The sequence below is a fragment of the Adiantum capillus-veneris genome, chromosome 29 (assembly GCF_014529385.1).
Source record: "Adiantum capillus-veneris isolate H3 chromosome 29, ASM1452938v2, whole genome shotgun sequence".
Classification (NCBI taxonomy): Eukaryota; Viridiplantae; Streptophyta; class Polypodiopsida; order Polypodiales; family Pteridaceae; genus Adiantum; species Adiantum capillus-veneris.
In genome coordinates, this window is record NC_140959.1 from 14354125 (window position 1) to 14378076 (window position 23952).

General features: G+C 40.9%; 1 protein-coding gene and 1 long non-coding RNA gene across 2 annotated transcripts in view; both read left to right on the top strand.

Annotated features, from left to right (window-relative positions):
• The window catches only part of LOC147418796 (uncharacterized), a 34330-nt gene extending 24201 nt beyond the window's left edge, over positions 1–10129 (top strand). The window contains exon 4 of the long non-coding RNA XR_015187081.1: positions 9740–10129. This is a non-coding gene — a long non-coding RNA (uncharacterized LOC147418796). The remainder of the gene's footprint in view (positions 1–9739) is intronic.
• Positions 10130–12369: 2240 nt separating this feature from the next.
• LOC147418800 (histone H2B.3-like) lies at positions 12370–12970 on the top strand. The gene is made up of 3 exons (XM_086505437.1): positions 12370–12420; positions 12492–12647; positions 12722–12970. The coding sequence occupies exons 1-3, from the start codon at positions 12370–12372 to the stop codon at positions 12968–12970; spliced, it is 456 nt and encodes a 151-aa protein (XP_086361563.1).
• The last annotated feature ends 10982 nt before the right edge of the window (positions 12971–23952 follow it).

Consider the following 23952-nt stretch of genomic DNA (forward strand, 5'->3'; position numbering starts at 1 on the left):
GAAATCTATCTCTCTCCATTAAGTAATCTACTCAAAAATCTATTTAGCTACGTCTTATTTTCTAACAATTGGTATCAGAGCAAGGTTTGCTCGTAGCTAAATTATCTCAAGGAAAGGATTCCTTGAATTGAGTGGGAGTTATGGCGGAGGAAGGGAAGCTCAAGATTGAGAAGTTCAACAGCAAAAACTACCAACATTGGAAGATGCAGATTGAAGACTATCTCTAGCAGAAGGACCTCTATTTGCCACTAGGCGGTCTTGCGAAGAAGCCCGCAACAATGGCAAATGAAACATGGATTGTCCTTGATCAAAAGGCACTGGGAACAATCCGGTTAAGCTTGGCGTCAACGGTGGCCTTCAATGTTTCGGAGATGAAGACCACGGAGGACTTGATGAAGTCACTTGACGACTTCTACGAGAAACCATCGGCATCCAATAAGGTATTTCTTATGAAGCGCTTGTTCAATCTAAAGAGGCGACCCAAGCAACTTCTCTAACATCTTGACCGCAGGCAACTCTACCTCCACAAGCAATAGTGCTTCCTTTCCATACACCAAATGAAATGGAGTAAACCCTGTACCTGTCTTCACCGAAGTACGGTAAGGACATAATGCACTAGGCAATTCCAAATCCCAATTCTTTCCTTGGTGCTTTGTCACTTTAGAAAGAATTTGTACCAACTCACCATTGAATCTTTCATTTAAGCCATTACACTGCGGGTAATAAGGAGTGGTATGCTGGTGCCTAATCTTCATCTTTGCACATAAAAAATCTAGCAGTTTAGCTCGAAAGCCAGGCCCCTTATCTGAAAGTAGCTCCAATGGCACCCCAAACTTGCAACATATTTCATCATACACAAATTTTGCCACATCCTTTGCAGTGATCTGTTTTACTGCTATAGCCTCTGCCCATCTAGAGAGATAGTCCACTGCCCTCAAAATATAGCTTTTGCCCCTGCTTGTGATAGGTAACGGGCCTATTGCATCAATCCCCCACTTTTCAAACACATCAAACGCCATAATGGTTTTTCGTAGCTCTGGCTTCAACACTCTCTTCCCAAATGCTTGACACCTATTGCAAGACCTACACCAATGGTGAATATCCTTGTGCAAACTAGGCCATACATACCCCTCTTGCATAATCTTATGCAAGGTGATCTTTAGAGCAAAATGGCCACCACATGCGCCTTCATGATTCTCTTCCAACACTCTGTAAAGCTCCTCCCGCCAAGGTACACGTCTCAACACGAGATCAGCCCCTTTCATGTATTAGACATCACCAATTAATTTTTAGCTGTATGCTCTACGCACAAAGCCATACTTTTTAGACTTCTGAATCTCCTTTGGAATGATTCCTGTTAGCAAAAACTCCTCTTCTTGAGCCAAACTTTCCCGGCCATGATAAAGAGGTAAAGTGGTCCTCAACACAAATAGCTCCCCAATCATGCCTTGAGCTGCTTCATGTGCCTCTCCATTTAGAGCACGTTCAATATGTCTGATGCTCCATGCTTCGAACTTTTTTAACAGGCCTTTAATTCTGAAGCACATTTCCTTCAATGAGGTGTTCTTGCTCTTCCACACACCCAGCACTTGCTTCACCACTAACAAGGCATCACCTTTTATGCTCAACCTTCGAACCCCATGCTTCAAACAAATGTGTAATCCGGCTTCCAATGTAGCATATTCAGCCTCATTGTTACTATGCACATCCAATTTGAACCCTCTCTTGCATACTAGCTTCCACTCTGGATCATAAAGTGTTATACCCCCTGAAGCTGCATCGTGGCTCTTTCTGTATGAACCATCAAAGAACAACACATGTGCATTGCTGATCTGTGGCACTTCTTCAACTACCTTTCTCACCACCTCTTCCTTAACAATAAGGGGATTCTTCTTGTAGGTCAACAAATCAGCTAGGGTAGCCCTTGTACTATCTTCCACTAGAAAAGAGAACTCAAACTCTTGCAGCTCAATTACCCATTTCTTCACCACATTTGACATGTTAGTACCATTAATTAACTGTGGCAAAAAGGCATAACTCATCAAGAAAACAAAAGGCCGTGGTAGCAAGTAATGACGAAATCGTCGACAAGCAAATATTACACTGGCCATCACTAGCTCTACTTCCGATAACTTTCTCTCCGCTACCAACTTCACTCGGCTTGCACAATACACTGGCCTCATATAATGGCTGCCCTTCCCCTTTTGCAATAGCATGGCTCCAATGGCATCATCCCCTACTAATGGATTTACATAAAAAACTTTCTCCCAATCAGGAGCCTGCATGGCTGACAACCCCCCTAACACCTCTTTCACCTCTTGAAACACTTCTTCACACTTGTCATCCCATTGCAATGGATCATGCTTTGCCACTTGCTGTAATGGATAAAGAAGTTGCGAAGACAATGGAATAAACCGTGCCATGTACTTCACTTTGTGTATAAAGGTTGCCAATTGCTTCGTACTCATAGGTGATGGAAGAAGAATAATAGACTTCACCTTATCTGGATCAGCCTCAATGCCATTTTCTGACACCACATGGCCCAATAACTTCACCCTTGGCTGTGCTAGATGACATTTCTTTGGATTTAGTTGTCCCCCACATTCATCATATCGAGCCAATACCATCTGCAGCTTCTCATGGTGTTCAACCCTACTGCTATAGACACAGAAGTCATCCATAAAAGCTTTAACACAACTACCAATGAATGGTTCCAACACCCAATTTGCTCTCTCTTGATAGAAAGAAGGTCCATTTGACAACCCAAATGGCAATACTGTGTAGCAATAGCAGCCCCATGGCATAATAAAAGTGGTCTTTGTGCGGTCTTTAAGAGAAATCTTCAATTGAAAATAGCCTGAAAAACCATCACACACACTGTACCTCTCATAACCTACCACTGAATCCAAGATCTGATCGATGAATGGAAGAGGATATGAGTTCTTCTTAGTGGCTGCGTTTAAGGGTTTAAAATCCACACAAATTCTCCACTTCCCATCCTTCTTTGGACTGACTACAACTGGACTCACCCATTCTGTGGTCTCCACTGGAACTATGAACCCTGCCTTCAATAACTTGTCCACCTCTACCCGCAAGGCTTCCATTTGCTCTTGACCCATCCTTCTTACTTTGCCGCACTGGCTTAGCACCTTCTTTCAGCTCTATATGCATCTCTTTGCCCTTGAACCCTCTGATCTCTTCATATGAAGTAATGAACAAATCAGGAAAACTAGCTAGCATGTGCAAATATATATCCTTCTCCATAGCTGAGAGGTCTCCACTGATCATTTGCGTCATTAATTCCTGCTTCTTTGACAACTCAACTTTGGTTTGCATTAGCCCTTCAATCACTTCATAAGGCCCTTCACTTTCATCTTCAACTTCCTTCGCAAATGCAACTAAACCACACTCCTGGATTTCTTTGTCCATCAAAAGAAATGCAACATCAGCATCCTCATCACTGCTGGTAGTGCTATCACTGTCCTCATCTGTCACCGTGGAAGAGTCTTCATCACTAGACTCATCCTCATCTTCATAAATCTCCTCTAATTGTTTCCTTGTGTCCATATTATAAAGCTTCTTGGTACCTGTCTTTGCATAGAGGCTAATCGTACCATGTCGCCAATCTTGAACAGCTCCCACTGCACGTAACCATGGTCTGCCCAGTATAATAGGATATGCTCCCAACCCTGCTGGCATCACATGAAAATCAACCACTGCCTTTGCATCATATGCCTCCACTTCTAAGCTCTTTACAACACCTAAGCATTTTACTTTTTGATGGTTTGCCAATCTGATCCGAAAACCTGACACCCCAGCCACTGTGAGACCCATCTTCTCAACGCATGAGTGTGTTATGACGCATATTTGGGCTCCGCCATCCACATAACCTTGTCCCAAATTTTTCCTTTTATGCCACACATCTACTATTGGACAAATGTCTGGTAGCTCATCCATTGCCAACACCTTCACTGAACCTCTCTCTGGCTCTTTCTCCATTGGGTTAACCATCCTCTTCCACTGTCGCTTTAGCTTAGGCACCATCTCTATAAGCTGCCCAAAAGTAACATCTGCCTTCCTACTCGTCAGATCCTCCTTCAAGTCATAGCTTAATTGCCCATCCCCTAGTGGAAAATCTGAAACATGAAACTTTCAACGAGCTCTCCTTTTCCTCTTGGCCTTGACATCCTCGCCTTCATGGCTCTTTCCTTTCTTCTTACTAGGACCTGGGGCACTTCTTCATTCCTTTTCCTCTGTGGTCCTCTTCCCAATAGGCATCACTAATGTATCCTCTAGCTTTGATGCCTTCTCCAAGGTGACTACACTTAGCACTTTTGTCTTCCCTTTTTCCTCCTGGGTCAGTCCATTGGTTCCTTCGTCTCCCTTAATTTCGATGCCATAATCATTTGACCTAGTTAGCACCTGTATTGGCAATGGATACATGTCTCCCCCCATCCTTGGTGGCTTATCACATTGTGGGCTGATGTGACCCAACTCTCCACAATTATAACATGTGGGCGTCTGCCTCCAAAACCTACCATTGCTTTGTCCAACACCATTCCTAGGCCTTTCTTCACCTCCTTGCTGATTTGCAAACCTCCCTCGACCTCGATTATTTCCCACTTGACCTAGCATGTTTAGGCTGATATTCTTCATCAAATTTACCATTTGCCTCATATCTTGCCTTAGCCCATCATCTTGCACTGCTGTAGTGACCACTGCTGGCATAACCTGAGTAGTAACAGGAACTATTGGTTGATGATGAACCCCTGGCATGCGCCCTTGTAAAGACTCTATAGGCTGAAATTCAGACCTCATTGGCAAAGACTCCACCCCTAACTGGCTCATTTTCCTCAGCTTCCACTCTTTGTTCCTTGCTACCTCTAGTGCATCCTCATATCTCCTAGGCTTCTTTAGCTCCACTCTCCAACGTATATTCTCCCAAAGACCAGCCAAGAACCTGTACTTCTTCATCATGTCAGGCGGGGGTACCTGTGGTGCTAAGGCCTTGCACATTCGCTCCCATGCCAATGAAAACTTACGTATGTACGCATCTACTGGCTCACCTTCCTTCTGCACCAAAGCCTGTACTTCTTGCCACACCTTGTCAGGATCTTCTATCTTCACAAACTCCACTTCCAACCCTGCTCGTAGATTGTCCCAACTCAACCTTACAGGTGGATCAGCCACACGCAACTCCTCTTCAAATGCTTTAGACCAAACTCATGCATCACTCTTCAAACAAATTTGGAGAAGGCGTAACATTTGCGTAGGGTCATGAATCTGGTTGCTAATGCAGGCAACCTCCATCTTTTCCAAAAATTCTTCCACATCTTCATCACTTCTTCCATGAAACTCCGGATAAGAGAAAGCCATGGCTACCCAAATTATGATGCTTTGAGAACCCCTTCGAACACACGTGCAAGAACCCAAAACTTTTCACTACCCAATCCCCAGAAACTTCAATGGAGCTCAACTTTAGATAAGGACAAACACATGCACACCAAATGAGTTTTCATAGTTGATCATCGGAATTACAACAGGCAAAGGACATTCCAGGATCTCTCTCAATCTTCTTGGCCCAAACATAAAGACTATGCGCTGCTGGAAAAAGATCTTCCTGGACACATGAACATGAATCTGAATTCTTTGAGTTAAATGAAAAGGAGTGAACTGAGGGCCATTTTGATCATCCATTAAAGCCAACCATGAAGCTCCCAAGAAGGCACACCTGACTCAACCTCTGAGTTTGCCAAAATTTCAGCAGCATAACAGCATAAATGGCTCAAAATACCAAAAACCAGCCATCATAACTTGGGAAAATTTCGACAGAGTTTCCCCAGAAGTAGAGCAGTAGGAACCCAAAATATAGACTGTATCTGTATGCATAAACTGCCAACAATAGAACCCGAGCATCAAATAGGACTCACTAGTACATAGCCTATGGCGAGGTCACAAAAAGGGTGCTCCAGCTACCTGTATCACCGAAAGGATCTCTACATTTGAGAATCCCCCAGCTTAATAAAAACCTCACGCTATCGACCCTCACACGAAGGCTAATGCAAATCGTGTATTGTCAAGTCTCAGAAATGACTATCTTCCAGACCAAGTCTCAGAAATGGCTGGGACTGCCAAATACAACCAAGTATGGCTCCACAAATGCGTACAATGGCAGTTTCGACAAGTAACGTACAATCCAGCAGACAATGCGCTCAAATAGGCGCCAAGTGATGCATTCCCACAACAACTGCAAGTGACATCACTGCTAGTATATCACTGTACTCCAGCTACCTCTACTTGTGTGAATCACCTGTACCTGTACCTGTCCCTGTAACCTGTAACCTATAACCTGTAATCTGCAATCCCGAAGCTCGAAGCTCGAAGCTCGAAGCAGAAGGTACTCGAAGAAGATCCTCCGTGGGGGCGCCAAAAGAATGTGGGCGGGATGAAAACACACACAACGCCTCTATAACGACCCGACACACACTCTTGGGAAGATACACACACACACTATGGGGCACCACTCGGCTTACACAACACACCTGGCCGAGACAGGGAACACACCTCTGGAGTGAGAGGAGAGAGACTATCCACTTGCCCACTCCACACACACACACACACCCAAAAACTCAGCTCAAAAGAGGAGAATTTCTGATGTTTAGATACAATTGAGCTTGGGCCAACACCAATGGGGCAAACAGCTCACACAATATGGGTAAAAGATACCAGATACAATCACAAATTGGAGAAGAAGCTTCACTCACCGGAGAAGATTACACAGAAAAACAACAGAAAAAGAGTGAGGAATTTGGCAAAATGGACAGCGCCATCGCGTCCGGAACGGCCCAAAACCTCAGTCTACAATGTCAAAGTGCTCAAATCCGACCTCGGATGAGCAGTTTATGGCCAAAACAGACTCCAAAAACCCAAAAAACACACCTGCGGTTGTTCCTCCTCTCTTCTCCATGTTTTTTCTGGTCTTCTCTCAGTTTTTTCAGTTCCCACACTTAGATTTATTAGTTGGGCACCCTTGGCCTTTTAGATGACCTCAAACGGACCCCGAACAGGCCAAAAACTGACCTCGCAGTGCATAGTTGTCACCTTTTTTGCATCATCTGCATACGTGGCACTCATTTCTTTTCAATAATGTGTCTCGCAACCACGTGAAGTGGCCCCAAAAAGTGGTCCTAATGATGACCTTTCTGCATAACTCTCACAAGAAAACACCACTTTGTGTCCGTATTCATCCACGTGCAAATATTGACCCCGTTCGGCCTCCTGACGCCACTCGATGCCATCTGATGCACCTGCTTACCTCATGTCGTCGGCCCGCGGATAGCTTCCTCGAGAAGTTTTACGCGCTATAAACTCCTCATTATTGTAGAAAAAACATACTGGTACTGGTGATAGTGAAAATCGATGCACTATGTACATGCTGTCCTACTTGTACATATGTGGGCCCCACATAACCACCTGGCTCTAGAAAATGGGCAATCCTTTATTCGATGCACCATGCATGTGTATGTACATATGCGCAATCCCTTGCTCCAAAAAAATCCTGACAACGTAGATTATGCAACGGAACCAGATTGATGTGCAAGCAATTTCATCATGAGGTAATTGAGGTAGAGATAATTACACGATCGAATATTGGAGATAGTTTTTATTCCAAGGATTGACTTTATTATTGGGAACCATCAGGGGCTTCCATTCCAAATGAAGCATCGTCAGTTTCCATTCAGGCTTACTTTTGGGATGACTATTAACAAAGCACAAGGGCCAACATTGGGAATTCTCAATCTATATCTTGCATCATCGATCTTTTCTCACGGACAATTGTATGTTGCAATGTCACGCGTGTGAAGTGCAACTACTATGAGGATTTTTGTCAATACTGAAAACACTCAAGCGGAGTGTTACTACACTTTAAACACTGTATTCAAAGTAGTATTACAACTAGTGAACTCATAACAATTAGTACAAAATGACATTGTGGCTCTCACTTAAAGTTAGACACAGTTGATATTAAATTTTACTGATATCTCTTAGATCAAAGTATTGGCCACAAATGGATCCTTGACACCGTGCATCCTATGTAGTGGGTCACATCACTAAATTCATTCAAGGTATTTATCTTGTTTTTTAATTTAGTGCATTAACTTGGCCTATTCTTTTCTTGAAAAGGTTGTCTTATACATTGATTTACTTTGTTGAAGATCCACCGCAATGGAGGGGAAGAGTTCCTGCTATGTTTTTGGTGATCTTATTTGATACAAGTCATATTATATTGTAAGAGTTTTTATATGGTACATTGGTAGTTTTAAGCTTTTATTGCTCTACATAATTCATGGATGCCTTTGCAAAGATCACTGCCATCAAGGATTTATCATGGTAGGTGTTTATGAAATGCTATACTTAGGTAGAGATATGTCCATGGAAATTCTTGGATACTACCATGGTGCCTTTTCTTCAGACCACGAGCATCGTCAAATTCAAGTTAATATTTGGTTTGTGAGTGACGAGGGGCCAGTCAATGCACAACAGGTAGGGGTTGCTAGAGTCCGCACTATACCATATCGATTGAGGATATTTACTCAAGCTGAAACCACCCCCCGCATCTTACAAAATGTATACAACATAGATCCTTGGACTTATAGAATCCCTAACGTGGTCTCTTGAAGGCTACACTTTGAATAACTCTTTTGTATTGTTTCTGCTACATTCAAAATATTCAAAGCATCTTTGTGAAGTTGTGAAATTTCAAAGTCTTTTAGATTGATTCATTCCTCTCTCTCTAAAATCCTTTACTTAAACAAAAGAAAGAAGGACTCTATTCTCTATAGTATGATCATCAAAGTCTTCTTTATTCTATTTCATCTTTGCTCTTAAACTTCCAAATCTCCGTTGTTAGAGCAGATAAAGAATGGCATGATACATCATGGTTTCGTACACCCTCAATGATGTGCCTTCTTATATTAGAGGTATGTAAAATCTAATCTTTGATACTTACTTTTACCATGAATGAGAACTTTGTGGTCTTTATTTTGTATATTTACACATGTGACATTTTTTCCTAGATCCTCCATTGTGGAGGGGTCATGCACTTGCTGAGGATATTGTTCATATTATCAAGGATTTTGAGATCCTTTAGTGCATATAGCTTGAACTTGAATCCATGTGACGCTAAATGTGTTGTTACTTTTTATGCCTGAATGATTGGTTGTTATCTTCATTGCAGGCTTCAATATTATTGCAGACATTCTGTCTTGGCATTATATGAAGCACGATATTTTAGAAATGCTGTAGATTATTATCACATAGAGTTTGATACAGATGATATACGAATCATTGTACGAGATTTAGGTATGCAACGGACTCTCAATTGCAACTTTTCATACAGTCCCTATGGAGTGAATGAATGGATGTTTAGAATCTATTCTTTGGAGGACTCACCTCAACGCCTCGGTCACAGTGTTCGACGTGTTGGACCTTGGATCTTGAGAGTTTCAAGTAGTGTCTAGGCTCAAACTCTAGATGATCGAACACTTTGATCCATTGTCTATGCATTCCATATTTTTTTAACTTATTGTTGGTTTATTGAAGTGGGTTTTTATCTACTACATAGGTTAATGTGTGTGTGTGTGTGTGTGTGTGTGTGTGTGTGTGAGAGAGAGAGAGAGAGAGAGAGAGAGAGAGAGAGAGAGAGAGAGAGAGAAAACTTTGCTAATTGCTAATGTAGGTTAAATGGGTCATGATGTATTGGATACTCTTCCAATACATATAAAGATGCTAATCTATTTGATAGTTAAGGAAGAGTACATTTGTCAAGGAAATGGTATATGGTGTTGGTGGCATCATTGGGTGCATTCATATGAAGATGGATGGTATGGAAATTGTGGACGCTTAAAGCATTTCACTATGCAAAGTGTCACAAATATTGAGTGAAATAAAATTGATAAGAGTTCTACAAGAACTACATATGGTTGATATTTATTATGTCAATGTTTGTGGTTGAGACATTCAGTTGTTGTGAAAGATATATCACAATCATAAATCTTATATTTCAGATGAAGAGTTTGAAGTTTTGAAATTAATTGTGAAGCTTATCAATGGCATATATTGGAGTGATCCTTAGCCGTCTAATTACACAATAGAATATGAGTCGTTGTAAACAAAAACATTGAGGTTGTTGTAAAGACTTTGACTTAATGAATCTCTTGACACTTTTTGGCAATGCAGCTCTATTTTGGCATGATGATTAGTAATTGAAGTGTTCGTATTGCAATTACACATTTTAAGTGCACTTTTAACAAGTGGCCATGTTGATCATCTCTCTCTCTCTCTCTCTCTCTCTCTCTCTCTCTCTCTCTCTCTCTCTCTATAATTGTAAGCTTTGAGTACTAATGTTGCCCTCTTTTCTTGCAGCCAATTAAATGGCCCACAAAATTGTGAATATTTTTCCAAGTGTAAATTTTTTTATTGTTGATGCCCTTGAAGAAATTTTGTTACCTGCTAAATGGGGATGGCAATCAGCATGGAAAGTGATCGAGAAAAACTACATTGGTTGGGGTCATATATAGATGAAGAGTTGGACACAATTTACATCAAGTTGCTTGATCCCTATTTTTTTCCCAATCTTAGGCTCATGCTCTTAAAGCAAGAGCTTGGGCTGATTCGTCATTACAAGATTTACTTGAGCTGGGTTCAAAAAATAGATTTAAGAGAAGTTTGTAGAGCTCTAGCTCAATATCTTGATCATGTTAAAATAGCACGACTAAAAGTGCTATGCAGATATATTCTTGAGCCTTTTTGGCAATAATGTAAACTAATTTTTTTTTTGGTTTGAAATATGTCTCTTTAGTGATGTGCTTTTACGTAATCTCTTTCTCTGTGTGTGTGTGTGTGTGCGCGCACGCGCGCAAAAGGGAGAAGGAGAAGAGAAAGATGCGAAAAGATTAAATGTAGCAGGAGTAGTCTAAAGGGGCCAAAGATAGAGTGAGACAAAAACTTGCATTTGAACAATGGGTAAATAAGTATCCGTAGGTTATTGGTGATAGTGTCTCGCTTTGTGCTAGTGATATTAGCTGCATTTTCCTATGCTTTGATCACACTAGAAGTGTTTCATTTTAGCAAGGTGAAGATAACACGATCCGAAATCCCCTTATTATTACTCACTTTTTTTAATAGTATTATAGCTTCTTTTTATAAAGACTAACCAATCTATATAACTCTATAAGGGATAACAGTTTTCAGGCAGGCTAGGTCACACCAGCTTGGAGACTCCAGAGGCGAGCAGCTTGCAGTAGTAGTCGCTATTTAGGCACTCTCTGGACGTCGGGAGCTTATAGGATTTTATGGGAGGCGAATAGGCAAGGGGCTTGCAAGGGAATGTGAACAGGAAAATAATTGGTAGCCACGCGCAATACAATGGTTGCAGTGGCAGTAAAAGCGACGAGAGATAGAGAGAGAGGCCATGGCAGTCATTGTTGGAGAGAGAGAGAGAGAGAGAGAGAGAGAGAGAGAGAGAGAGAGAGAGAGGCTATAGATCTCAAGGAAATAGTGCTGTAGTCGTACTCACAATACATATATATATCTATCTATCTATCTATCTATCTATCTATATATATATATATATATATATATCTATATATATATATATATATATATATATATATATATATATATATATAGAGAGAGAGAGAGAGAGAGAGAGAGAGAGGGGGGGGGGGAGGGGGGCTATCTCAGTGTTGACGTTGCAAGCAGATATTCTCTCTATCTATCTATCTCTATCTGGCGATTGTAGAGAGAGAGGCCATGGCAATGACAATTGGAGAGAGAGAGAGAGAGGCTACAAACACAGTCTCCAGAGAGCGAGATAGATAGATAGATAGAGAAAAAAATTATGTACTTGCAACGTCAACATTGAGATAGCCCCCCCCCCCCCCCCCCCCCCCCTCCCATCCCTCTCTCTATCTCTCTATTGTACTGAGCATGACTACAACACTGTTTCCTTGAGATCCATAGATTCTCTCTCTCTCTCTCTCTCTCTCTCTCTCTCTCTCTCTCTCTCTCTCTCTCTCTCTCACACACACACACACACACACACACACACACACACACACACACACACACACACACATTATTGTGCCGCCCAACTAGCTAGCCAAAATCTCATTTTCATGAGCTAACAATGACGACTGAGTCTTGACAATCTTCATGTTATGCTCGGGTTCCACTTCTCCACTTGGCCTGGGCTCCCAACTACCTGTGCTCCTCTCTCTCTCTCTCTCTCTCTCTCTCTCTCTCTCTCTCTCTCTCTATCTCTCTCTCTCGCATGTGGGAGGTGAGCTACAATATACCTGCATTCTAATGGAAAATGCCAAGCTGCAGGTGCACTCCATGGACCATGGCTCTCGCTGGGTGGGTGTCGTAGGAAATAGATGCCATGAGAGGTAGTTATCTCATTAATATATTCCCAAGGAAAACTAAAGGATGCTGCGCAAGCAGAGCAAAAGGATTTGGGTGGAGCCAAGGAAAATTCTATAGCACCTATTGCCAAGGCAGAGAAAAGTGTTTATGTGATGGCTGGCAAAAAACGTCCAAGGAAGAAGCTTGTAGGTGAGAAGAAGCTTGCACAACCAAGGAAGGTGACAAGAAGAAGAAGAAGAAGAAGGCGAAGAGAAGAGAGTTCATCAACAAAATCTACATCTACTTATTCAAGGTTATAAAGCACATGCATCTAGAGATTGGTATCTCCTCTAACGACATGGCAATCATGGGCTCCTTTAGTGTCAATATTGAAGTTTGCACAAGAAGTAATGATTACCTGCACGGACTCTACAGTAAGAATCCCAACATCACCAACTGTGAGATAGAGATTATCATGCAACTTACCTTGCATGGAGAGCTTGCAAAACATGCTTTTATCTATGAGGATGCCAAGGATGTCACCAAGTTCACAAGTGCTTGAGCTATGCTGAATAGCAGCAAGCTCAAACGGGTGTTTTGGAACACCATCTACTTATGAGATTTGTACTTGCTGGTCATTACGTTTCATGTTGTGCAAATTTTGTTGTGCCTATGTATGGCTTATGTGAGCCTTAATTTGATGATTCTTGCGCTATCCATCTACTAGTAGGGTTTTTACCTGATGATCATCTATTGATACTTAGTATTGTAGTGCTTATTGTGATGTGGATTTGGAATCAAAGCATCAAATCCTTAAGAGTTTTGAGGGCCCATGAAAGTGCTTCAAATCCTTAGAGTTTTGAGGCCCCATGAAAACTTGGTAGGACAAACTGAGTGCATTCTTGCACCTATCTATTTTGCTATGTAATTAAAGAAAGAGCCCTTTTTCAAGCCTACCACATTGCATAAGAGGAGAGTTTGAGTGAAAAAGCTCGATGTATCTTGTAGTGGAAGGGAGATGCTGTTGTGGATTCATGACGAGCATCTTGGGAGGCCGGCGTCAAGGAAGGGGGAAGTTGAAGAGACGAGGGGGAAGCTAAAGATCCCACAATCATGTCATGCTCGGGTTGGAACTTGATTTGCATGGCTCATGGGAAGAATTGGCTGCCATGTGCACCTCATGTGAAATCGCTGACACAATAGGATGGCCATCAATTTTCTGAGGCGAGAAGGTGATTGGCATTCTTGCATATCTTGATTTTTAAGGCATCATTAGCTTAGTGCCCCTTGGGCCATCAATTGACCGAGGCATGCTCACACAGGGTAGTTTCCATGGTAGCGACACTAGCCTTGAGTTGCGAAGTGGCACAATGGATGCCATGGCCAATTGCAATCGCAATCACGTAATTGAGTAGCCTCGGTACATCTTTGAGTCACGAGAGCTACCTGACACAACTCTCTCTCTCTCTCTCTCTCTCTCTCTCTCTCTCTCTCTCTCTCTCTCTCTCTCTCTCTCTCTCTCTCTCTCTCTCTCTCTCTCTCTCTCTCTCTCTCTCTCTCTCTCTCTCTCTCTCTCTCTCTCTCTCTTTGAGTTTAAGCAAACCCATTCATGAACTTCGGTTACCTCTTGTATCTCTTGCCCTAATTTTCGCGTTAAAACTTGGCCTCAACAACTCCTATGTCTTTCAACTCTCGCTTTACAAAAATCTTTTTGCCCAAGGAAGGTCTCTCTGACAACTCATCACAGTGACTCACTACAAAGTACTAGAGGCTGACCTTTGTCAAGCACGTTGTGTGAGGGATCAGAGGGGGGAGCCGACATGGGACAGTGTGAGGGAGGACTTGAGGAGACAAGAGATGAATAGCTACAAGATGAACATCCAACCCAAGCGTCCAAGAGAGAGGGAGACATGAGCCTGCCATGTAGAAGCATTGATGCCTGCAATAGTTGGCTGTATGAGGAATCATCAATGACTCCTCATCAATCACCTCTATTGGTCATCAATGAACAATAGAGGTGATTGCAGTGGATGATGACACTATGATCGGCTTGCAAAAAGAATGTTGGGTCTAGGCAGTGGGAGGGAGAAGTGAGTAGACAAACATGAAGGAGCTTGCTCTTTCAGCCCCATAAGCAAACCTTGACACCTCCACAAGGTGCAATGTGTGCAAGTGTAGCCATACATGGAAAATGATGGAATGCTAAATGATCCAGACCATGACCACCATGTGATTGTTGGCATGTTGCAGACGTGCCCTCTAGCTACTACAAGAGGGGGTGGTGAAGGCAGCTTTGTGTTAAGTGATGAAAGCGCAATTGTCATGAGACTATGTGATGTAAGTGATCAAGGGTGGACAAGGGGCACCACAACCAGTGTTGATGAGAAATTGTTGCCAACCAACCAGTATCGATGCCTATGATGTTGGTCAAAGGTGCATTCTATATTTGTGACTTATTTGTTGGGTACAAAATAGAGATCTTTGAAGCGATTAAAGTGTTCGTAGGGGAGGATATTTTTATTGTAGCTACTAAAGTAGAGTAGGTGAAGAGGGTGAAACATTTCTTGAACTTTGTATTGGTTGCATGATATGCTCATCAAAAGAAGTAGGGCCATGAAGCTTGGCTATTGTTCAAGTGTGGGTGCTATGGGAGCGAACCTCAAGAGTTTCTCTCCAAAAACCATTTTCATGGATGGACTCAATAACAGATAGCCAAGGAAGCTCTTAATTATTTTTGGGAAGCCATGCTTCCACCTTAAAAGCATGTGGCGAAGAAATCCATCATCTATATTACTCTATAAGGGACAACAGTTTTCAGGCAGGCCAAGTGGCAGTGGAAGATAACTCACGATGGTGTGGCAAGAGATATTAGAGGGGGAGGGGGGCTTAGAGAGAGAGAGAGAGAGAGTCGGATTACTATTTGGATTCTGCATAGGCCATGTGTGTGTGTGTGTGAGAGAGAGAGAGCGAGAGAGAGAGAGAGAGAGAGAGAGAGAGAGAGAGAGAGAGAGAGAGAGAGAGAGAGAGAGAGAGAATGTACAACATCCAGAGTATGTCGGGCTGCACCTGGTGGACATCGGACCCTCTTGCACGCACCCACCGGTCCACCTCTCTCATCGCACGTACCCTCTCTCATAGCCTTCAACGATGCACATCTCTCTCTCTGTCTCTCTCTCTCTCTCTCTCTCTCTCTCTCTCTCTCTCTCTCTCTCTCTCTAGTTCTACCGTTTTTCCAAACACAAAATTTGCGAGGAGGAAATGTTAAAAAATTAGTTTATTTTTTTAATTTTTACACTATTTTTCTCTATTTTGGGGTGGAATTTCTCCTTTAACCCTTGCCCTCAATCGGCATATTTGAAATAAAAAACAACACAATATTAAGGTGAGGCCCATTTCAATTTCAAAAACGTCCATTGAGAGCAAGGGAAAAGGTAGAATTTTGCTCCAAAATAGAGAAAAATAGTGTAAAAATCCAAAATTTCTATAAACTCCTCTTGGAAAATTCAAGAAAAGGAATTTTTTATGTTTGGAAAAATGTTGTTTCTCAAACATTGCGCACTTGCCAAGCTCAACTCGTTTCTCTCTCTACACCTCTTGAGTCCTTGACTCTTCATTTTCCATGCTCTATTTACAAAAAAGACACTCTCTTTCTTACATACACAATTACACTCACACCCATTCATACACACACATACACCAAAGTACACACTATCAGAGGGGGGAGGCCGGCATGCGAGCGAGGTGAAGTTGAAGAGCCTTTGGTGCCTCTAGGAGGACATGATGAATCATCCGGTTACATCACAAGAAGTCGTTACTATCGACATCCTTCTCTCTCTTCTTAGTTATACACGAAAGACATTCAACACCACAAAGGGCAACTTCTAGCTTCCTTCTCCTCTATGAACCTCATGATTGTTGTAGCTTCGTTCCCGATTGCGAGCTCCATGATGGAATCCTTGTCAACTCATTAACCTGCTATTGTAGGTCGCCTTGAATTCTGTAGGGGACAACTCCCTGCCACCACCTTGGTTGTTAGAGCTCCTCACTGTCTATTCTTGGTCTCTTAGTTGGTAACTCTTCGGCCTTTGCAAGCGGAAACAGCATACCTAGCGGCAACTGATCAACCATATGTAGCTGACCAGCTTGCCCGCAATAGTAACTTGGCACCTTCGGTCTTTTTGTTGGGCTTCATCTCTAAGTCTTCCCTCAATGACGACTTCAAGAGTGCAGCTAGTTGCCCTTACTCTTTGGATTGCATCAAATGGTGAGACTGCATTTGGTTGAGGTTTGTAGATGGCAAAAATGCCACCTTTCCTATCCACCTATGGGTTGTGCTTAGTCTGCCACTCTATCGGCAGCCTCCTCTATTCCCCATCCAAGGTGTAGTTCCTCCATTGCAATCCATGTTGCCATCAACCATGTCTTCTGCAAGCACGATTTGTTGCATTGCAATATCCTCCTCTTTAGGCTTTGGGCATGAATGGCTGGGTTCATAGCGCTAGCATCTCTTGATTGGTCATGCATGATTGCATTTTGGTGGGCATTTTACCCATTTTGTGGCATTTTCCTTATGTGCCACAGGTGAATCTTCTGCACAAGCAATATGCATTTTTGTGTCAAATGGATGGGAAAAGAGCAAGTTTGTGTGACTTAAGGTGTCAATATGGCAAAAAGATTCACGATGATATTGTTAGTCAGTGGTTGTTGAAAGAAAACGTCGTGTTTGGCATTGCCTCATAAAGCAAAAAAGGTACTTGAGGAGCTTCCTCTTTACGATGTCATCCATTGGAATGCATTGATTGCGGGATATGCCCAAATTGGGTAGGGCCAAGGAGCTCCAAGGTGTTAAGAGCGAGTGAGACCCGTCGGAGGTGGGCTGCGTGAGCTTGTTAATCTATAGTGTATTCTAGAATGATAGAGGGAGTGCCCTTTACACGTGTCAAAGTCTACAAGATGAAGGCTAAATTCCAAAAATGAGAGAAGCTCATGTGAATGCGATAAAGAGGGAGAGAGAAAGAGAGAGAGAGAGAGAGACCGCCTTCGAGAGGCCGCCAAAGGCAGTTAGCCATACTCGTATTCACTATGTTTTGGGTTCTCCTCGAATGAAGAATAAAAATCATGGAAAACAAAGACGAGACTCTCTAAATAATGAAAGAAAAGGTCGTGGAGCTCTTGTTTAAAAAAAAAGATAATGGTAGTGGGACATATTGATTATATTTATAACCCTTCTATTACATATATAATGGAGCTTGAAATGTTTTAGGAAGGAGAGACCATCCACGTATTGAATCCTCCAAGCCTCTCAGGGTCTTCAGTGTTTCGTTCCTTTGTCGTGTGTGTACTGTGAGAATACTATCTATGTGTATGAGTGTGAGAGTCTAGAGAGAGAGAGAGAGAGAGAGAGAGAGAGAGAGAGAGAGAGAGAGAGAGAGAGAGAGAGAGAGAGAGAGAAGTCTTGCTCCGACTCAGCAACAGTGTAGCCTTTTCACCCCACATCAACTTCTTGCAGGCCTCTGACTCTGACAGTGTGTGTGTGTGTCTGTGTATGTGTGTTGAGAGAGAGAGAGAGAGATGTATGACTGCAATCTGCACGCTCAGTGGCGCATAGCTCAAGGAGAGTCAAGCCTCGAGTGATGCATGGAGAGTCAGCTATGTGTGTGTGTTAGTCTGTGTGTGTGTGTCCGTCTGTGTGTGTGTGTGTGTGTGTGTGTGTGTGTGTGTGTGTGTGTGTGTGTGAGAGAGAGAGAGAGAGAGAGAGAGAGAGAGAGAGAGAGAGACGCCCTGGACCATGCACTCCTAGAGGGATCAATAGCTCTGCTCGCGCACAAAAAACAGAGAGGGGGAGACTCGATAGAGAGAGTGACTGGGACACTAGGCTTTGACGCTCGAAAGTTCTTTTCTCAAGGGCCTATAAATTGACTATATTGAATGTTTTTGGGGAAAATTACCAAAATACCCCTCTAATTTGTGAAAATTCCCAAAATATCCCTCCAATTTCAATAATTCCCAAAATACCATGTTTCCATAAATTCCCAAATGCCCTTCAAATTCTCCAATATTCCCCTGGTTGTGAGATTAACTCTCTCCAAAGACAATTTTTTTTGTAGCGTTTCAATACAAAATGCTAAAACTAGAATTTGAGTATTATGTATTCTTTGCAGATTATTTGCTTCATTATTTTTAGACCTAATTACATGCTAAGCACTCAAAAACGGATCTCAAATGTCAAAATGGAATAAATATTAGAAAATCTTTAACAATTTAACCAAAATAGATGTTAGGGTATTTTGGGAATTTTGACAAATTAGAGGGGTATTTTGGTAATTTTTTGAAGGATTTTACACAAGAAAGAAAGAGAGAAATAGAGAGCGAGAGCTTGGAATCATTTTACCCAAAAACTTCAAAAACCTGCATATAAGAAATTTTATAGGTAATTTGACTATATTGAAAGGTTTTCACACAAGAGAGAAAGAGAGAGCGAGAGCACTTGTGTTGCTGGTACATGAAGTCAAAGAGAGGAAGAGAGGCTAAGATGTAGTGCTCTCGCTGAGAGAGAGAGAGAGAGGGGCGAAAAACTCCCGCCAAAATCTTGCTCACATAGACAGTAAAGAGAAAGGTTCAAAGTTGCATTCAATGATAGCCCATGGTTCATGGCGGCTAACCAAAAAGGGATGACTCCCACAAGAGTGATTAGGACAAGCATTGAGAAAATAGCTGAATTGCCTATATTTAAGGTTGTTATACTGAATTTTGTAGGTTTTTTCACGTTGAAATTTAGAGTAATATAGCGGCAACTCAGGGTGATTAGCACAAGCATCAAAGCAGCTTGGAAATAGTTAGATTGACTATATTGAAAGGCTTTTACACTAAATTTTGTAGGTTTTCTCACCTTCAAATTTAAAATTTAGCACCATCGGGGTACTAGGATGATTAGCACAGCACAAGAATTGGGGCCATAGTTAAATTGACTATATTGAAAGGTGTTAACACTAAATTTCTCTAAATTTTGTAGGTTTTGCAACTCAGGGTGATTAGCACAAGCATCAAAGCAGCTTGGAAATAGTTAGATTGACTATATTGAAAGGCTTTTACACTAAATTTTGTAGGTTTTCTCACCTTCAAATTTAAAATTTAGCACCATCGGGGTACTAGGATGATTAGCACAAGAATTGGGGCCATAGTTGAATTGACTATATTGAAAGGTTTTAACACTAAATTTCTGTAAGTTTTGTAGGTTTTGTCCCCTTCAAATTTCAAATTTAGCAGGGTAAATGTTGAATTTTTGTAGGTTGAATTACACTAGACCTAGGGTTTTTTCAGGCACTATTGGAAGTACTCGAGTGAGAAAGAGATGGTGAGAGAACTTTGTGTTGCAAGTGCACAAAGATAGAGAGAGGTAGAGAGGCAAAGAGACAAAGGGAGGCTGACCATAGTAGTGCTCTCACCAGGAAGAGGAGAGAGAGAGAGAGAGAGAGAGAGAGAGAGAGAGAGAGAGAGAGAGCCAAGATCTTGCAGCAGAGAGAAAGGTTCAAGTACGCCATCTGATCATTCATGGTGGTCAATCGAAGCCGAGAAAGGATGACTCACATTGGGTTGATTCACACTAGCATTGGGACAAAAGGAAAATTCACTATATTGAAAGGTTTTTACACTAAATTTCTTTAAATTTTGTATGTTTCCTCATCTTCAAATTCAAAACCTAGTAGTAAATCTCTGAATTTGTCAGTGGAATTACACTAAATTTAGGTTTTTTTCAAACACTGCTGAAAGTATTCAAGAGAGAAAGGTTCAAGTACGCCATCTGATCATTCATGGTGGTCAACCGAAGCCGAGAAAGGATGACTCACATTGGGTTGATTCACACTAGCATTGGGACAAAAGGAAAATTCACTATATTGAAAGGTTTTTACACTAAATTTCTTTAAATTTTGTATGTTTTCTCATCTTCAAATTCAAAACCTAGTAGTAAATCTCTGAATTTGTCAGTGGAATTACACTAAATTTAGGTTTTTTTCAAACACTGCTGAAAGTATTCAAGAGAGAAAGAGAGGGCAAAAGCACTTATGTTTCCACTGCACAAAGTTAGAGAGAGGCAAAGAGACAAACAGGGTCTAAGTAGTAGTGCTCTCACCAGGGGAGAGAGAGAGAGAGAGAGAGAGAGAGAGAGAGAGAGAGAGAGGGGCAAAAATCTCCCACCAAGATCTTGCTCCCACAGGTAGCAAAGACAAAGGTTCAAAGCCATGTTCCATGATAGTCGATGATTTGTGACAGCTAACCGTTAGCTGAGAAGGGACAATTTGCATCGAGGAGATTCATACAAGTATCGCAACAATACATAAATTGACTATATCGACAAAGTGACTATATCGACTTGCATCGTGGCGATTTGTACAAGAATCAAGGCAAAAGGTAAATTGACAATATTGAAAGGTTTTTACAAAAAGAACTCTCTAAATTTTGTGGGTTTTCTCACCTTCAAAGTAAGAATTTAGTGTTAAATCTTAAAATTTGTATGTGGGATTGTATATTAAACCTAGGTTTTTTTCAAGCATCGGGCAATAGATAAACTGACCACATTGACTCACATTGGGGCGAGTCGCACAAGCATTAGGGAAATAGGTAAAATGAATATATCAAAAGGTTTTACAAAACAAACTCTAAAATTTTGTAGGTTTCTTCACCTTTAAATTTAAAAGTTAGTTGTAAATCCTAAAATTTGTATCTGGGATTGTACACCAAACCTAGGTTTTTTCAAAGCATTGTTGGAAGTACTCCAGAGAGAAAGAGATGGCGAGAGCACTTGTGTTACCAAGTCACGGAGATAGAGAGAAAGGGAGAGAGGCAAAGAGAGACCGAGCAGTATTGCACACGTGTGCGGAGACACACACACACACACACACATAAATCTCCCACCAAGATCTTGCTCCCATAGCAGTAGAGAGACAAAACCTAGAGAAATTTAGTGTAGAAACTTTCATTTTACCTCTAATATTTATCATACCTCAAAGAGTGGTTAGCAAAGAAATCAATTTAGTGTAAATTTTTTTAGGTCTACCTTTAAATTCTAAATTTAAAGATGAGTAAACCTACAAAGCCTAGAGAAATATATTTAGTATAAAAACCTTTAAAGTCGCTCTTAAATTTCTCGTATGTAGGAATATGGTTAAACTGTGGGAACATGGTTAACAATGAAGACAAACAAAGGTGTGCTCACCTCGCCTCGATGTGAGTTGTCCCTTCCTCACTATGGTCGAGCGCCACAAACAAAACTTCAAACCTTTAGCTTTTCTTGCCCTTAAATTTAGAATTTAGAGGTAAACTTAAAAAAGTTTTAGTTGGGATCACACTAAACTTGGGTTTTATTGAGGATACACAATCCTCTTTACCACAAACTTGAAAATTTTGCATATGGGATTACTCTAAATCACCTTCTTTGTTAATGATGCTCCTGGACATGAGAAACTTTAGAGGTAAATTGAAGGTTTTTACACTAAGTTTCTCTAGGCTTTGCATATTTTCTATTCTTCAAATTTATAATTTAGAGGTAAAACTAAAAATTGTAGTTGGGATTACACTAAACCTAAGTTTTTTCAAGCACTGACCGATACACAATCCTTTTTTCTATTCCAATCACACAAATCTCGTGCAAATCGAACCAAACGACCTTATGAGTGTATAGGGTTGCCTCACCGCACTCAAACCCATGATCCGTGTCACAAAAATTGAGTATTAAACCAATCAAGCTAGCTCCTTTGGATGACAAAATACACGTACAATCCTCTTTATCACAAACTTTGAAAATCTGAATATGAGAAGTTTTAGAGGTGAGTTGCTTATATTTGAAGTTTTTTGCACTAAATTTCTACAGGCTTTGTAGGTTTTTGTGCCTTCAAATTTAGAATTTAGATATAGGTGAAACTCAAGTACTTGCCGCCGTTACACGATCCTTTGCCTTCAAATTTAGGTTTTATAGGTGAATTTCAAAAGTTGTAACTTAGCTTAGGTTATTTTCTAATAGTCCTGAACACAAACAAATCCTTTATACAACAAAAACATTGTTGTTGCATACTAAAGACAATGCTTGAGAAAAGAAAAATAAAGGCAATGCAAACCGCTCCTGATGCAAATTAAAGGTGTTGCTCAAGAAAAAAAAAAAAACACTCCTGATGCAAATTAAACAAAACGCTCCTAATGCAAATTAAAGGTGTTGCTCAAGAGAAACTTTTCTTCAAAAACTTCGCAAACCTGCATAGGAGAAATAGTATATCCATACTCTTTATAATAGAGCTTGGAAACTCCTTGAGCACTAGAGGCTTTCATGTGTTAAAACTAGTACATGTAGAGTGTGTGTTTTTTGTAAGCTTTTGATTTAGAGTTTTTCCAAGAAATTTATATCTTTTCTAGTTTTGAGCTTTACATGTACACTATCTAAACATTGTCTTTTCTGAAATGATTAGACCAAAGAAAATTTCCACCTTGTTGCATGAGGATGCTCTCCTTTTATGATATCAGGAGAATCTCCAAAACAAATTTAGGTATTGATATTCAATAAATCCAATAGGACATGCCGTAGAGGAGAAGAGATAAAGGTATGCAAAATTTTCTGTGCTTAAGGAATGGGACTTCCTGTACATCTTGTTTTTAAATTCTTATGTTAGGCTTAACCTTGTTACACATGAAGAGAAGTAAGGTCTTTTCTCTCTATTGCCTTGTGGCTCTTTACACCCTAAGCATCCTACCACTAAAATTCTACCCATTTCCACCATTGTGTAATAAATATATACTACCAAAAAACATGTCTAACAACCTGCAACCAAGCACATATGATACATTTTCCAGTAGTGAAGCCTTTTTTACAAGATTCATAACATTAAGGTTAGCATATATCTACCAAAAAACTCTTCAATAACTAGCATAAATTGATTATGAATCAACCATATTACATAATTTATTAGAATCTGAGTTCACTAGTGTTCAAATTAAGTACTTGTTGGTAAAATTGTAAACTACTTGAGAGTTGTGCATAGAAGCACCTAGTTCTTGAGTCTATCTTCCTCATTGGAGTTGACAATATGTGCAGAGCATGTATACTCTTTTCCATGGAATCCTGAAGTCAAAGCCCAATTTCAATTGCCTCATAAAAAGCATATTTGATCATCAAAACAAGTTTTGATAGGTGCAACATTGAAAACTTTATCCCAAGTAGACAACAACTAAGTACCATGAGAGTAAACGACTAAATCATCCATCACTTTCCAAAAAAATAGTCCAATTGGTATTGGTATGCAAACCATGTTTGATGAGAGTAGCCCTCCTTGCCATTGCATGTGCTTTTATATTCAAAATATTCAATCCTCCCATAGCATAAGGTGGTGTCAATTTATCCCATGCAACCATTGTTGATGCATCCCTCATAGTATTCCAAAGAAATTTTGACATAAGTGAATTTTTGAAGCATTCTATCAAACTAGTCAACCAATACGAGAAAGTATAGAAAGTAGGGAATAAGAATTGATTGCAAGATCCTAAAGCCAACATGTAAAG